General features: G+C 56.4%; 1 protein-coding gene across 2 annotated transcripts in view; it reads left to right on the forward strand.

The window, feature by feature from the left end:
- Positions 1 to 15,237, forward strand: part of AUP1 (AUP1 lipid droplet regulating VLDL assembly factor) — a 27,859-nt gene continuing 12,622 nt past the window's right edge. The window contains exons 1-7 of one of the 2 annotated variants that reach the window (XM_075916058.1): positions 2 to 190; positions 1,559 to 1,696; positions 2,236 to 2,386; positions 3,008 to 3,195; positions 3,280 to 3,352; positions 12,532 to 12,605; positions 13,658 to 13,724. In XM_075916058.1, the coding sequence (XP_075772173.1) occupies positions 141 to 190; positions 1,559 to 1,696; positions 2,236 to 2,386; positions 3,008 to 3,195; positions 3,280 to 3,352; positions 12,532 to 12,605; positions 13,658 to 13,724 (741 nt within the window). In that variant the 5' untranslated portion in view covers positions 2 to 140. Of the gene's footprint in view, positions 191 to 1,558; positions 1,697 to 2,235; positions 2,387 to 3,007; positions 3,196 to 3,279; positions 3,353 to 12,531; positions 12,606 to 13,657; positions 13,725 to 15,237 lie in introns of both variants that reach the window. The other variant, XM_075916059.1, reaches the window with a different exon arrangement.

A 15,237-nucleotide genomic window follows, 5' to 3' on the forward strand; every position in this document is an offset into this window, starting at 1 on the left:
GGAGCCGCGCGGGGCATGCCGGGAGGCTCGTTCTGGCGCACGCGGGTTCCCTTTCCCAGAGGGCCCCGCGCGCAGGGCGCCGCCGTGGGTAAGATGGCGGCGGGTCCTGGGCCTCGCTGAGGCGGTGGCTCGGGACCGGGATGGAGCCTCCTCCCGCCTCGAGCCCTGAGCGGCTCTTCGACGCGCACCGGTGAGAGCCTGGGGGGGGCGGGCGGATCGGGGGGGCTCGCTCTCCTGGGGGGGGCGGGAGGATCGGGGGGGCTCGCTCTCCTGGGGGGGGCGGGAGGATCGGGGGGGCTCGCTCTCCTGGGGGGGCGGGCGGATCGGGGGGGGCTCGCTCTCTGGGGGGGGCGGGCGGGCTCGCTCTCTGGGGGGGGCGGGCGGATCGGGGGGGTCTCGCTCTCGGGGGGGGGGGCGGGCGGATCGGGGGGGTCTCGCTCTCCTGGGGGGGGCTGGAGGATCGGGGGGGCTCGCTCTCCTGGGGGGGGCGGGAGGATCGGGGGGGCTCGCTCTCCTGGGGGGGGCGGGCGGATCGGGGGGGGCTCGCTCTCTGGGGGGGGCGGGCGGATCGGGGGGGCTCGCTCTCGGGGGGGGGCGGGCGGATTGGGGGGGTCTCGCTCTCCTGGGGGGGGCGGGCGGATCGGGGGGGCTCGCTCTCCGGGGGGGGCGGGCGGATCGGGGGGGTCTCGCTCTCCTGGGGGGGGGCGGGCGGATCGGGGGGGCTCGCTCTCCGGGGGGGGCGGGAGGATCGGGGGGGCTCGCTCTCCTGGGGGGGCGGGCGGATCGGGGGGGGCTCGCTCTCTGGGGGGGGCGGGCGGATCGGGGGGGCTCGCTCTCTGGGGGGGGCGGGCGGATCGGGGGGGTCTCGCTCTCGGGGGGGGGCGGGCGGATCGGGGGGGTCTCGCTCTCCTGGGGGGGGCTGGAGGATCGGGGGGGGCTCGCTCTCTGGGGGGGGCGGGCGGATCGGGGGGGGCTCGCTCTCTGGGGGGGGCGGGCGGATCGGGGGGGCTCGCTCTCGGGGGGGGGCGGGCGGATTGGGGGGGTCTCGCTCTCCTGGGGGGGGCGGGCGGATCGGGGGGGCTCGCTCTCCGGGGGGGGCGGGCGGATCGGGGGGGTCTCGCTCTCCTGGGGGGGGGCGGGCGGATCGGGGGGGTCTCGCTCTCCTGGGGGGGGGCGGGCGGATCGGGGGGGTCTCGCTCTCCTGGGGGGGGCGGGCGGATCGGGGGGTCTCGCTCTCCTGGGGGGGGCGGGCGGATCGGGGGGGCTCGCTCTCCGGGGGGGGCGGGCGGATCGGGGGGGTCTCGCTCTCCTGGGGGGGGGCGGGCGGATCGGGGGGGTCTCGCTCTCCGCGGGGGGCGGGCGGATCGGGGGGTCTCGCTCTCCTGGGGGGGGCGGGCGGATGGGGGGGGTCTCGCTCTCCGGGGGGGGCGGGCGGATCGGGGGGGGGTCTCGCTCTCCGGGGGGGCAGGGCACGGGCACCTGGGAGCAGCGGGAGGTGGGCAGTGGATCAGTTAGCACCTGGCAGTGGACTTTGACCTGAACCCTCTTTCCCCCTCAGGTTCCCCAGCGATGGCTTCCTGCTGCTGGCTCTGCTGCTCTATGCGCCCGTGGGACTCTGTCTGCTCCTCCTGCGCCTGTTCATCGGCGTCCACGTCTTCCTGGTCAGTTGTGCTCTGCCAGACAGTCTGCTCCGCAGGTGAGGGTGAGCGTGGGGCTCTTGTGAGCTTTCCATCCCCAAATCCAGTGAGTAGCCATCTCCTACCTGTATGTAAAGTTGTCCTGTGGGGTCCCCCTCTGCTGTCAATGGAGTGGGAGCTCCGTACCCCTGGCTTCTTGGGGCTGGCTGATAGGGGTACACTTCATATTTGTGGATGCTCTGTGTTCGTGCCTTTTGTCCTCATTAGCCCTAAGCTCCTTTGCTGGTGATTCCAGGACCTGCCGGACAATGTGTTTCTCTTGTCCAAGTGCAAACTGCAGGGCTGAGAGAGACAAGGCAAATTGCCAGCAAGTACACCTGACACCACTCCCTCACTATTCCAATCCTGAGCGCTCCCTACACAGCTCCACCAGTGTCCCTACAAATGCAGCCCTGAGCTTCCTTCCACTCACCCTGTCTCTCCACGTGACACGTTTCTGGTGCCCCTCGGGCTTCATTCCATAGTGCTTGTACAGCCTAGTCTTTATTCACTTGTCAGCAGTTCTGGTCATGATGGGGGCCTCTGCTCCTGTTATCAGGTTTATCGTGCGTGTGATGTGCTCGGTGTTGGGTCTGTTTGTGCGGCAAAGTGACCCCAATCTCCGGGATGCCAGCATCAGGGTTTATATTGCCAACCATGTGACTTACTTCGACCACAGTGTCATCAACCTGCTGACCCCATGCAATACCGTGAGTTATGCGAGGATCTTGGGCTACACCCTTATACACCTCCCTTGGTAGAATTCCCTATTCAGGGATTTGGGAATGGCTCCTTGGTTTGTTTTTAACAAATAATTGAACAAGCCTTGAGTGTCTCTTTAGGCTTGTGTATTGTGCTATTAGGTTCTGGTTGGTTCAGGTTAAGGACAGGCAATGAACCAAGCCATCCAAGCAAACTTGTCACTTCTGCCTCACCCTCCTGGCTCTTTAAATAGATATAAGCAGAAGCACAGTTGGGCTTGGGGCTTTCCCCGGGTGCTGGCTGTTTCCTGTGAGTGCAGAGAGCTATCTGCACCTGCCTAGGAAGCAGTGTGTGATGCTGTGTGATAAGGGTCTTTCAAACAGTCCTGAAAAGCAACAGACTTGTGTTGGTGGGGAGAAGGATGGTACAACCAATCTTGTAACAAGGCCCCCCATCTCCCATTCATAACTGAGAGCTGTTTGGAGGACACCCAGCTGCTCCTGTGCTGTCCAGGGAGGGGAAGGAAGGAGCTTTTGGGACGCTAGGACCCAAATCAACCCGCTGGGTAGAGTCTCTTGAGGGAGGCTGAGTGAGGATCACTGATTTGTATGTGCTCTTTTTTTTTACAGCCTGCTTTGAATGGCACACCAGGTTTCATCTGTTGGTCACGGGGATTCATGGAGCTGGGGGCAGTAGGGAGCCGGGCAGAGCTGGTGGATTCCCTGAAGATGTATTCTTCCCATCGGGGGAATCCACCTCTGCTGCTGTTCCCGGAGGAGGCAGCCACTAATGGCCGAGTTGGCCTTCTTCGCTTCAGGTAGTGGTGATGGGGGACTTTCCCGGGGACAGCCTTAGCTCATCTCTGTGGCCCTTGTTAATCTCTGGGATGTTTTCTTTCCAGCTCCTGGCCATTCTCAATTCTGGATGTGATTCAACCAGTGGCCCTGCAAGTTCAGAGGCCCTTAATTGCCGTGGTGAGTCTAGAGGTGTGGGGCAAAGATCCTGTATCCCATGATGGGCCTGTACAGCTTGGGGCGGAGGGCGGGGGAGGTCATAGCTAGAGCATTAATATTGCTGTTACTTTGTGCCTTGTGGTCTACTGCTCTGCTTTGGGGTTCTTTCCTGCCATCTCACACTCACTTCTCGGCTTCCTCCCATGGCACTTCACTGACGTTGTCTTTGCCTCTCTCACATCTCTTATGTTCCAGTGGTAATATTAGTAACGATTGGCCTGTCTAGGCAAGGCCTTTTTTCTGGCTCCCGTCATTAGTACTTTAGCATCCTGCCAATTTTAATATGCTTACTGTCATAACACCCACAAGTTCAGGAAGTGCAGGAAGTTATTCTCCGAGTCCAGGTCTATACTACGGGATGCATTGAATTTAAGATGCACAACTACAGCTACAAGAATCGCATAGCTGGAGTCAAAATACCTTAAATCAGTGGTCCCCAACGTGGTGCCCGCGGGCGCCATGGCACCCGCCGGGACATTTACATGCGCCCGCCAAGTGCTCAGGGCCGGCCCTGCATGCGCAGCACCAGTCCCAGATGCATGGGTGGCCCCGCCTCCGGGCGCCCGGCAGCTCCAAAAGGTTGGGGACTACTGCTTTAAATCAAATTTCTTCAGTGTTCACACAGTGGGAGGTCAGTGGGAGAGTTTCTCCTGTCAACTGCCTTCACTCGTCAAGACCCTGTGGAGTACCAGGGTTGAGGGCAGTGCCATCAGAGATGGAGTCAGTGGGTCCTTACTAGACCCCGCTAAATAGAACCCAGGAAGATTAACCTCCAGAGCGTCGATCTTCCCATAAGTATAGATGAGCCCTGAGGGACCACATGGTCACGCAAGGAGCTGAGCTGAGGTTGAGACTTATGCATGAAGCACAGACAAGTTTTCTTCTCTGATGCTTCTGTTAATATGGCAGCAATATAATATAATAGATCATAGAACTGAAAGGGACCTTGAGAGGTCATCGACTCCAGTCCCCTGCCGTCACAGCAGGACCAAGTACCATCCCTGACAGATTTGCCCCAGATTCCTAAATGGTCCCCTCAAGGATTGAACTCACAACTCTGGGTTTAGAAGGCCAATGCTCATCCCAGTGAGCTCTCTCTCCACAATGACACTGTTAAATGTGTTTGGCCCCCTTGAAAGCTGTGAATTTGGGCTTGGCTAGAGAGGAACTGATTTAACAGACGGATACAGCAATAACATGATGGGCTCAGGGATAGGAAGGAGTTGCTCTGTACTTGGCAGATGAGGGTAAGTGGTTATTTTGCTGTCACATGAGCTAGAGCTAGTGCCATTTCTCTGGCAAGCAAGGCATGTGGATGTTTGCTGAGGCTGAAAGCTGGAATCTGTCAGTGTCACAAGTGCAGATTCCTGTCTCAGCTGCAGGGTCAGATGAGGCCAATGCAGCAGGCAGGGACTGCATGTGGAGAGCCCACTGCCTGAGGCTTGGCTGCCCAGGCTTCCATTAGGCCCACAACCTAGAGCAGAACATAAGGAAAGCAAAGAGGCAGCTGCCAACAACCAGTGGATAAAGCCCCTGGCCCTATATGAATCGCTTTCATGCAGAGACCCTGGCTGTGAGGCTAACCAAGGGAAGTTACAGGCGTTCTAGTCATGCAATGCCAGGCTATGAGAACCAAAAGTTAACTGGGGGTATCTGTAGGCACCGAGGCCAGCTAGCCATAATCCATGCAGTCCTCAAGGTAGAGATGATAGAGGCAGCAAAAGGAGAAGCATCTAGGCGACTAGCCTGTTGACTGTCCAAAAAGCATTTGCCGATTGGATAGTCCACTAGTTGTTCAAATCCCTGTTTCAAGGTGTGGACTCATTGCTGATGGAAAGAGATGTGACTCCTCCTCAGCATCCTAAATATTGTTAAACCTATTAAACAAAATCCAGAAACCATCATTGTCCTAAATGAAGCTAAACTTCTGTTAATCATAGAATCCTAGAACTGGAAGGGACCTCAAGAGGTCATCAAGTCCAGTCCCCTGCCCTCACGGCAGGACCAAACACCGTTTAGAGCATCCGTGACAGGTGTCTGTCTAACCTGCTCTTACACATCTCCAGTGATGGAGATTCCCTAACCTCCCTGGGCAATTTATTCCAGTGTTTAACCACCCTGACAGGAAGTTTTTCCTAATGCCCAACCGAAACCTCCCTTGCTGCAATTTAAGCCCATTGCTTCTTGTCCCAACTTCAGAGGCCAAGGAGAACAATTTTTTTCCCTCCTCCTTGTAACACCCTTTTAGATACTTGAAAACTGCCATCCTGTCCTCTCTCAGTCTTCTGTTTTCTAAACTAAACAAGTCCAGTTTTTTAGTCTTCCCTCATAGCTCATGTTTTTAGACCTTTAATCATTTTTGTTGCTCTTCTCTGGATCTTCTCCAATTTCTCCATATCTTTCCTGAAATGCAGTGCCCAGACCTGGACACAGTACTCCAATTGAGACCTAATGAGCACAGAGCAGAGCGGAAGAATGACTTCTCGTGTCTTACTCACAACACTTCTGTTAATGCATCCTAGAATCATGTTTACTTTTTTTGCAAGTGTCACAAACTGGACTCATATTTAGCTTGTGCTGCAATGTGACCCCTAGATCCCTTTCTGCAGGACTCCTTCCTAGACAATCACTTCCCATTCTCTGTGTGTGAAACGGATTGTTCCTTTCTAAGTGGAGCACTTTGCATTTGTCCTTATTAAACTTCATCCTACTCACCTCAGCCCATTTCTCTAGTTTGTCCAGATAATTTTTAATTTTGACCCTGTTGTCCAAAGCACTTGCAACCCCTCCCAGCTTGGTATCATCTGCAAACTTAATAAGCGTACTGTTATGCCATCATCTAAATCATTGACACAGATATTGAACAGAACCGGACCCAAAACAGATCCCTGCGGATCCCCACTTGTTATGCCCTTCCAGCAGGATTGTGAACCGTTAATAACTATACTCTGAGAACAGTTATCCAGCCAGTTATGCACCTACTGTATAGTAGCCCCATCTAAGTTGTATTTGCTTAGTTTGTTAATGAGAAGGTGATGCGAAACTCTGTCAAATGCTTTACTAAAGTCTAGGTATACCATGTCCACCGCTTCTCCCTTATCCACAAGGCTAGATATCCTATGAAAGAAAGCTATCCGATTGGTTTGACATGATTTGTCCTTTACAAATCCAGGCTGGCTGTTACCTATCACCTTCCAGATGAATTCCTTAATTACTTGCTCCTTTATCTTCCCTGGCAGAGAAGTTAAACTGACTAGTCTGTAGTTTCCTGGGTTGTTCTTATTTCCCTTTTTACAGATGGGCACTAGATTTCCCCTTTTCATGTCTTCTGGAATCTCTCCCAACTTCCATGACTTTTCAAAGATGAAAGCAGAAGGCTCAGATACCTCCTCTATCAGCTCCTTGAGTATTCTAGGATGCACCAGGCCCTCGTGACTTGCAGACGTCTCATTTTTCTAAGTAATTTTGAACTTTTTTTTAATTTTAACTTCTAAACCTACCCCCTTCCCTCTGGCATTCACTATGTCAGGCATCCTGTCACCATCAGTGTTCTTAACGAAAACTGAAACAAAGAAGTCATTAAGCACCTCTGCCATTTCCAGGTTTCCTGTTATTGTTTCTCCCTCTTCACTGAGCAATGGGCCTGCCCTGCTAGACTGAGCTTGTTTTGTGCCTTCTCCTTTCTAATCTTGCCCCTGCATACTTGCATTGGTTGCTCGTCTTCATCCTTTGGAATTTGAACTTGTTTCCACTTTTTATAAGACTCATTTTTGATGATTAGATCATGTAAGATCTGCTGGCTAAGTCAAGGTTGTCTCTTGCCATACTTGCTAACTGGGACCACTTGGTGAAGAACATGACATTGCCAGTCTATGGAAAATGTGACCAAAAGAGCCTATCAAAGTCTCTGAAGAGTTTTAGCAAAAACCAGCCACTCAACCATTCACCCATTAGCAATATTTACATCTTTTTTGTCACGTTTCCGTATTACTCTCTCAGCAGTTTAATATATGTCGGAATTAGATCACAAATAAAACACTGCATCTTCATCGGGGTGGGCAACCCTTTTTTTTGGGGGGGGGGGGGCACTTAAACAATTTAATAAGTGGTCAAGGGCTGTACTTTTCCATGATATTAATAGAGGAGGTGTGGGGGTCCGGGGTGGAGTTTGGGTGTAGGGGTTGGGGTGCAGGAGGAGGTGTAGGGTCTGGGAGGGTGTTTGGATGTAGGATGTGGTTTGTAATCTAGGGCAGGAGGCTGGGCTGTAGGGAGTGGGTGTGGGGTCCGGGAGTGGGTATGGGTGCAAGAAAGGATTCTGACCTGGAGGAGAAGTGTAGGAGGAGGTGCAGGGGTCAGGGAGGAGGTAAGGGTGCAGGAACAGTGTCAAAGAGTTTGGTTTCTATGGGGAGGGGATACAGGAGAGTGCCAGAGGGTGGGGGGAGGGAGGGACTGGGGGGCTAGAAGCAGGATGGGGCCGGGAGACTTACCTTGGTGGCTCACGGCCAGCAGCCCAACTGGTTCCTCAGCCAGCGTTCCTGCATTGGCTGCAGGGGCCATGTGTGGCTGAGTCGGAATGCAGCAGTCCCAGGGGGTGAGGAATACTTCATGCTGCCTGACTGCCAAGGGTTTTTCCAGTCCAGCTCAGCTGATAAAGTGGGGTTTGCCCACGGAAGCTCATGACAAATATTGGAATAAATTGCCAAGGGAGGTGGTGGAATCTCCCTCTCTGGAGATATTTAAGAACAGGTTAGATAGACATCTGTCAGGGATGGTGTAGACTGAGCTTGGTCCTGCCTTGAGGGCGGGGGGCTGGACTCGATGACCTCTTGAGGTCCCTTCCAGTCCTATGATTCTATGACCCTTTATACAGGTGTCACAAAACTACTGCAAAACTACTGCAAACAGGCAGCTCCCACTGGCCAGAAACTGGCCAATGAGAGCTTCATGATTTTACTGGGTGTGGGGCAGTGAACTAGGCCTCCCTCCCCACAGGTTAAGAGAGCTGCTTTGAGCACTGTGCAGAGGCAGGGCAGGCAGGAGGTTGTGGGGACTCCCGCAGACCAGATCTGATGGCTTGGCAGGCTGGATTCGGCCCACCCCGCCGTAAGACATTATCAGTCTTTCAGCTGAGAGGAGGGTCTCTTGTCAGTGACAAGGGGAGCGGGGGGAATGCCTGTTGCGTCTGACGGTGGGGAGTGGGGACAAAGCCTGGAGCTGTTTAATAGGTTGGTGCTTGTCCTCTGCACATGAGACTGTTCCTTGGGTAGGTATTCTCTTGCCTGTAGATGAGCAGTGCTGCACTCAATGTGCGGCGTGTTGATTTAGCCTGTCTGGTGAGGATAAGCTAAATCAATGAGTGAGCATTCTCCTGTCAGTTGCGTATGGCAGCCTGGTGTAGCCCCCGCGGTAAGTGGAGCTGACAGTGTTGATGTTGGTTCCATTAGTTACAGAACGGAACTTGTATAAGGTAGTGCAAGTTGCTGTGGTAGTGCAGAGCAGCCCCTAGTCTCCAACCATCTCGGTCCCTCTGACTCCTTGGGTCTTGCCTGGGTTTCCTCAGGACAGGTCTTCGTGCACTCCCCCTCGCTGACTGCGTGTGGTTCTGTCCAGAGCTCTAATCTCACTGTGCTCTCCTCCCCCTCGCTGGCTGCGTGTGGTTTTGTCCAGAGCTCTAATCTCACTGTGCTCTCCACCCCCACGCTGGCAGCGTGTGGCTCTGTCCAGAGCTCTAATCTCACTGTGCTCTCCTCCCCCTCGCTGGCTGCGTGTGGCTCTGCCCAGAGCTCTAATCTCACTGTGCTCTCCTCCCCCTCGCTGGCTGCGTGTGGCTCTGTCCAGAGCTCTAATCTCATTGTGCTCTCCTCCCCCTCACTGGCTGCGTGTGGCTCTGTCCAGAGCTCTAATCTCACTGTGCTCTCCTCCCCCTCGCTGGCAGCGTGTGGCTCTGTCCAGAGCTCTAATCTCATTGTGCTCTCCTCCCCCTCGCTGGCTGCGTGTGGCTCTGTCCAGAGCTCTAATCTCACTGTGCTCTCCTCCCCCTCGCTGGCTGCGTGTGGCTCTGTCCAGAGCTCTAATCTCACTGTGCTCTCCTCCCCAGAGCGTGGCTGCGTGTGGCTCTGTCCAGAGCTCTAATCTCACTGTGCTCTCCACCCCAGAGCGTGGCTGCGTGTGGTTCTGTCCAGAGCTCTAATCTCACTGTGCTCTCCTCCCCCTCGCTGGCTGCGTGTGGCTCTGTCCAGAGCTCTAATCTCACTGTGCTCTCCACCCCAGAGCGTGGCTGCGTGTGGCTCTGCCCAGAGCTCTAATCTCACTGTGCTCTCCTCCCCCTCGCTGGCTGCGTGTGGTTCTGTCCAGAGCTCTAATCTCACTGTGCTCTCCTCCCTCTCGCTGGCTGCGTGTGGTTCTGTCCAGAGCTCTAATCTCACTGTGCTCTCCTCCCCAGAGCGTGGCTGCGTGTGGCTCTGTCCAGAGCTCTAATCTCACTGTGCTCTCCACCCCCACGCTGGCAGCGTGTGGTTCTGCCCAGAGCTCTAATCTCACTGTGCTCTCCTCCCCCTCGCTGGCTGCGTGTGGTTCTGCCCAGAGCTCTAATCTCACTGTGCTCTCCACCCCCACGCTGGCAGCGTGTGGCTCTGTCCAGAGCTCTAATCTCACTGTGCTCTCCTCCCCCTCGCTGGCTGCGTGTGGCTCTGCCCAGAGCTCTAATCTCACTGTGCTCTCCTCCCCCTCGCTGGCTGCGTGTGGCTCTGTCCAGAGCTGTAATCTCACTGTGCTCTCCTCCCCCTCGCTGGCTGCGTGTGGCTCTGCCCAGAGCTCTAATCTCACTGTGCTCTCCTCCCCCTCGCTGGCTGCGTGTGGCTCTGTCCAGAGCTCTAATCTCACTGTGCTCTCCTCCCCCTCGCTGGCTGCGTGTGGCTCTGTCCAGAGCTCTAATCTCACTGTGCTCTCCTCCCCCTCGCTGGCTGCGTGTGGTTCTGCCCAGAGCTCTAATCTCACTGTGCTCTCCACCCCCTCGCTGGCTGCGTGTGGCTCTGTCCAGAGCTCTAATCTCACTGTGCTCTCCACCCCAGAGCGTGGCTGCGTGTGGCTCTGTCCAGAGCTCTAATCTCACTGTGCTCTCCTCCCACTCGCTGGCTGCGTGTGGTTCTGTCCAGAGCTCTAATCTCACTGTGCTCTCCTCCCCCTCGCTGGCTGCGTGTGGCTCTGTCCAGAGCTCTAATCTCACTGTGCTCTCCTCCCCAGAGCGTGGCTGCGTGTGGCTCTGCCCAGAGCTCTAATCTCACTGTGCTCTCCTCCCCCTCGCTGGCTGAGTGTGGTTCTGTCCAGAGCTGTAATCTCACTGTGCTCTCCTCCCCCTCGCTGGCTGCGTGTGGCTCTGTCCAGAGCTCTAATCTCACTGTGCTCTCCTCCCCAGAGCGTGGCTGCGTGTGGCTCTGTCCAGAGTTCTAATCTCACTGTGCTCTCCTCCCCAGAGCGTGGCTGCGTGTGGTTCTGTCCAGAGCTCTAATCTCACTGTGCTGTCCTCCCCCTCGCTGGCTGCGTGTGGCTCTGCCCAGAGCTCTAATCTCACTGTGCTCTCCTCCCCCTCGCTGGCTGCGTGTGGTTCTGTCCAGAGCTCTAATCTCACTGTGCTCTCCTCCCCCTCGCTGGCTGCGTGTGGCTCTGTCCAGAGCTCTAATCTCACTGTGCTCTCCTCCCCAGAGCGTGGCTGCGTGTGGCTCTGTCCAGAGCTCTAATCTCACTGTGCTCTCCTCCCCCTCGCTGGCTGCGTGTGGCTCTGTCCAGAGCTCTAATCTCACTGTGCTCTCCTCCCCCTCGCTGGCTGCGTGTGGCTCTGCCCAGAGCTCTAATCTCACTGTGCTCTCCTCCCCAGAGCGTGGCTGCGTGTGGTTCTGCCCAGAGCTCTAATCTCACTGTGCTCTCCTCCCCAGAGCGTGGCTGCGTGTGGCTCTGTCCAGAGCTCTAATCTCACTGTGCTCTCCTCCCCAGAGCGTGGCTGCGTGTGGCTCTGTCCAGAGCTCTAATCTCACTGTGCTGTCCTCCCCCTCGCTGGCTGAGTGTGGTTCTGTCCAGAGCTCTAATCTCACTGTGCTCTCCTCCCCCTCGCTGGCTGAGTGTGGTTCTGTCCAGAGCTCTAATCTCACTGTGCTCTCCTCCCCAGAGCGTGGCTGCGTGTGGCTCTGTCCAGAGCTCTAATCTCACTGTGCTCTCCTCCCCAGAGCGTGGCTGCGGGTGGTTCTGTCCAGAGCTCTAATCTCACTGTGCTCTCCTCCCCCTCGCTGGCTGCGTGTGGTTCTGCCCAGAGCTCTAATCTCACTGTGCTCTCCTCCCCCTCGCTGGCTGCGTGTGGCTCTGTCCAGAGCTCTAATCTCACTGTGCTCTCCTCCCCCTCGCTGGCTGCGTGTGGCTCTGTCCAGAGCTCTAATCTCACTGTGCTCTCCACCCCAGAGCGTGGCTGCGTGTGGCTCTGTCCAGAGCTCTAATCTCACTGTGCTCTCCTCCCCCTCGCTGGCTGCGTGTGGTTCTGCCCAGAGCTCTAATCTCACTGTGCTCTCCTCCCCAGAGCGTGGCTGCGTGTGGCTCTGCCCAGAGCTCTAATCTCACTGTGCTCTCCTCCCCCTCGCTGGCTGCGTGTGGCTCTGTCCAGAGCTCTAATCTCACTGTGCTCTCCTCCCCCTCGCTGGCTGCGTGTGGTTCTGCCCAGAGCTCTAATCTCACTGTGCTCTCCTCCCCAGAGCGTGGCTGCGTGTGGTTCTGTCCAGAGCTCTAATCTCACTGTGCTCTCCTCCCCAGAGCGTGGCTGCGTGTGGCTCTGTCCAGAGCTCTAATCTCACTGTGCTCTCCTCCCCAGAGCGTGGCTGCGTGTGGCTCTGTCCAGAGCTCTAATCTCACTGTGCTCTCCTCCCCAGAGCGTGGCTGCGTGTGGTTCTGTCCAGAGCTCTAATCTCACTGTGCTGTCCTCCCCCTCGCTGGCTGCGTGTGGCTCTGTCCAGAGCTCTAATCTCACTGTGCTCTCCTCCCCAGAGCGTGGCTGCGTGTGGCTCTGTCCAGAGCTCTAATCTCACTGTGCTCTCCTCCCCAGAGCGTGGCTGCGTGTGGCTCTGTCCAGAGCTCTAATCTCACTGTGCTCTCCTCCCCAGAGTGTGGCTGACTCCTCCTGGATCACAGAGCTGCTCTGGGCCTTCTTTGTTCCCTTCACAGTTTATCAAGTAAGGTACTATCGCTTGCTCTTCTTTTGGGGGGGGGGGGGGCGGGGGGAGCTGCTGCCGTCGCCGATGTCTAAGTGCTTCTGGCCCTGGCCCTTTGCCTCAGACTGTCCAGCTGGGGGCTGGCTCTCTTCTTTTCCCTCTCCAGGTTCCTGGGGTGGGAGGGGCCGGTTTCTGGAAGGATTTGTTCCCTGTTGGGTGGGGGAGGGATCTGGTACTGGGGAAAGTGCCTTTTCCCCCCACGGTTCTGTGCTGTATTTCCTAGTCAGCTCCTGCCTCCTTGTACTTCAGTGGTTCCTGCAGCTGGCAAAGCCGTTCCCTCAAGTCTAGCCTCCACGCTTGGAGGCTTTTCCTGAACCCCGTTTTCTCCCATTGGAGCCGTGCAGGCTGGGCCCTCTCCCTCTGAATCACAGGGCTTAACCATTCCCCTTCTACTCTTGGCTGGCAGAGCAGCTCATCTTGTCTGAATTACTGGGTGCGGCTCAGTTTGGGGCAGCGGTGAACAAAATCTCTGCTGCTTGCTGAAAACCAGCGTCTTTGGGGAGCCATCCCCTGAGCAGGGCCATTTGCTGGGAGAATCTGCCAAAGAGCAAGAGATCCTGGTCGGGGGTGGGGGTTGCTCTTCTCTGCCTTGGGCCTTCGCTGGGCCAGGGAAAGGGTTCACGTTGTCCCTCCCAGCAAAGATCCTGGAGAAGGCTGTGTCCTTTATCCCTGGGATGTGTCCCATGCCGCAGTTTTCCTGCCCACCCCTTGTGTCTGACACTGGCCCGTCTGCCCTCATGGGGGTAGCAGCACCTCCCAGTTTGGGTCTGCCTGGGAATCTCATTAACTGGCTCCTGACACCCCTGTTCCTGCAGTTCAGAAAGGGCTAAATCAGATGGGCCCAGTTCCTCTTCTGGTAACTCCCTCTCCCTGCACCTACCTCTCTTCTCTGCCGCGTGGCTGCCCCTGTTGCTGGGCCAGAGGAACTGGTTTCACAGTGGAATCAGGGAAGGGCTCTGGTGCCCGGGCTCCTAGCCGTGCCAAGAGCAGTCAAACCGGCGCTGTTGTCTCTTGCCAGGTGGATGCCGCCTGTCTTCAGACAAGCTGCTGAGCCAAATGCGGAGTTTGCACTCCGAGTCCAAGAGGTAGGTGGCGCTTGGGGGAGGGAGGCCTGGGGCTGCTGCAGTTGCAAGGCGTACAGAGGAGGCTTGGGGCTGTAAACAGTGTCTTTTGGGGGAAGAGAGTATCTGCAGGGAGGGGCAGAGTGTCTGTCTGTATGGAGACGGTACGTCGGCCCCTGTTTGTTACCCCAGTTTGCCATATCCTTCCGAGCATGCGATTTGTGTGTCCCTCTGCAGCTTTAAGGGGAGCTAGCTTCAGTGGTCAGGAGCTGGCTGGTTAATGGGATGAGGGAATAGATGTGTGATGTGCCGCAGACTGTGCACTGTTGTGGGGAGATGGGTCCCCTCCATCCCAGAACACAGAGAGCTGGCACGTGACTGCTAGACGAGGTTGTGTGGCACGAATAGCCCACAACGTACTGGTGTTTGTCTGTAGATCCCCATTGCCCTGGCCCCAACTTTCCTTTCCATGGGCTCAAGCCTAACCTGGTTAATGCTCCAGAAAGGTGCCTATCCTTACCCAGTCCCTAGGGCTCAGGGTGTGTTCGTCCATGGCTTCCAGCGCGAGTGCCTTAGGCCACGTCTTCACTCCATGGAAGATAGCTGCGGCTGCAGGCGATCTCCCCGAGTTCAATTTAGCAAGTCTAGTCCAGGGCGCCCCTGCCAGCATCCAGCACTCCTGCTCTTGCCCCTTGCTCTGGGGACGCCGCTAAGCTTGGCCTAAGGGAAGCCAACTCCAGCTGCGTATTCTACATGGCTGGAGTTGTGTACCCTAAACCGAGCAGCCAGGCCTAGGGTAGAGCTGGCCTAATACAGGACTAAGCCTTAAACTCAACACAGAACATGTGAAGCAGAGTGTGCTCACCAGTCAGGGTCAGGTTGTCCAGGGCAGTGGTTCTCAGCCAGGGGTACACAGGGCTTCCAGGGGTACCTCAGCTCATCTAGATACTTGCCTGGCTATACAAGCAGCACTGGTGAAGTCAGTGCAAACTAAAGCCTCACACAGACACAGTGTAAGCAAGTTTTCAGTACGTGTGTTCTGGGACACGTCTTTACTTAGTAGGCGGCAGGGGTGTGAAGGTTTAACCGGTTAACAGGCAGTGGGGCTGGAGCAGCTTCCTGCCTGTTTCTAGCCCAGTGGCTGGCGGGGAGTTGGGGGCACTCCAGCCAGGCTGTAGTGCCTGCTCTTCCTGCTCACCCCCTTTAATTGGTGTTGGGGGGGAGGGGTAGCTCAGTGGTTTGAGCAGTGGCCTGCTAAATCCAGGGTGGTGAGTTCATTCCTTGAGGAGGCCATTCAGGGATCTGGGGCAAATCTGTCAGGGATGGCGCTCGATCCTGCTGTGAAGGCAAGGACTGGACTCAATGACCGCTCAAGGTCCCTTCCAGTTCTGGAGATAGGTATATCGCCATCCATTGTTTTTTAAATATCTGTAGTAGGCAGGTAGTTTGTGAGTGAGGTGAATCTTGGGGGTGCAAGACAGAGCTGGCTCCGGAAAGGGGCACAGTTAGTTCAGGGATGCCAGTTTCTGTGTGGTAT

The sequence above is a fragment of the Pelodiscus sinensis genome, unplaced genomic scaffold (assembly GCF_049634645.1).
Source record: "Pelodiscus sinensis isolate JC-2024 unplaced genomic scaffold, ASM4963464v1 ctg84, whole genome shotgun sequence".
Classification (NCBI taxonomy): domain Eukaryota; kingdom Metazoa; phylum Chordata; order Testudines; family Trionychidae; genus Pelodiscus; species Pelodiscus sinensis.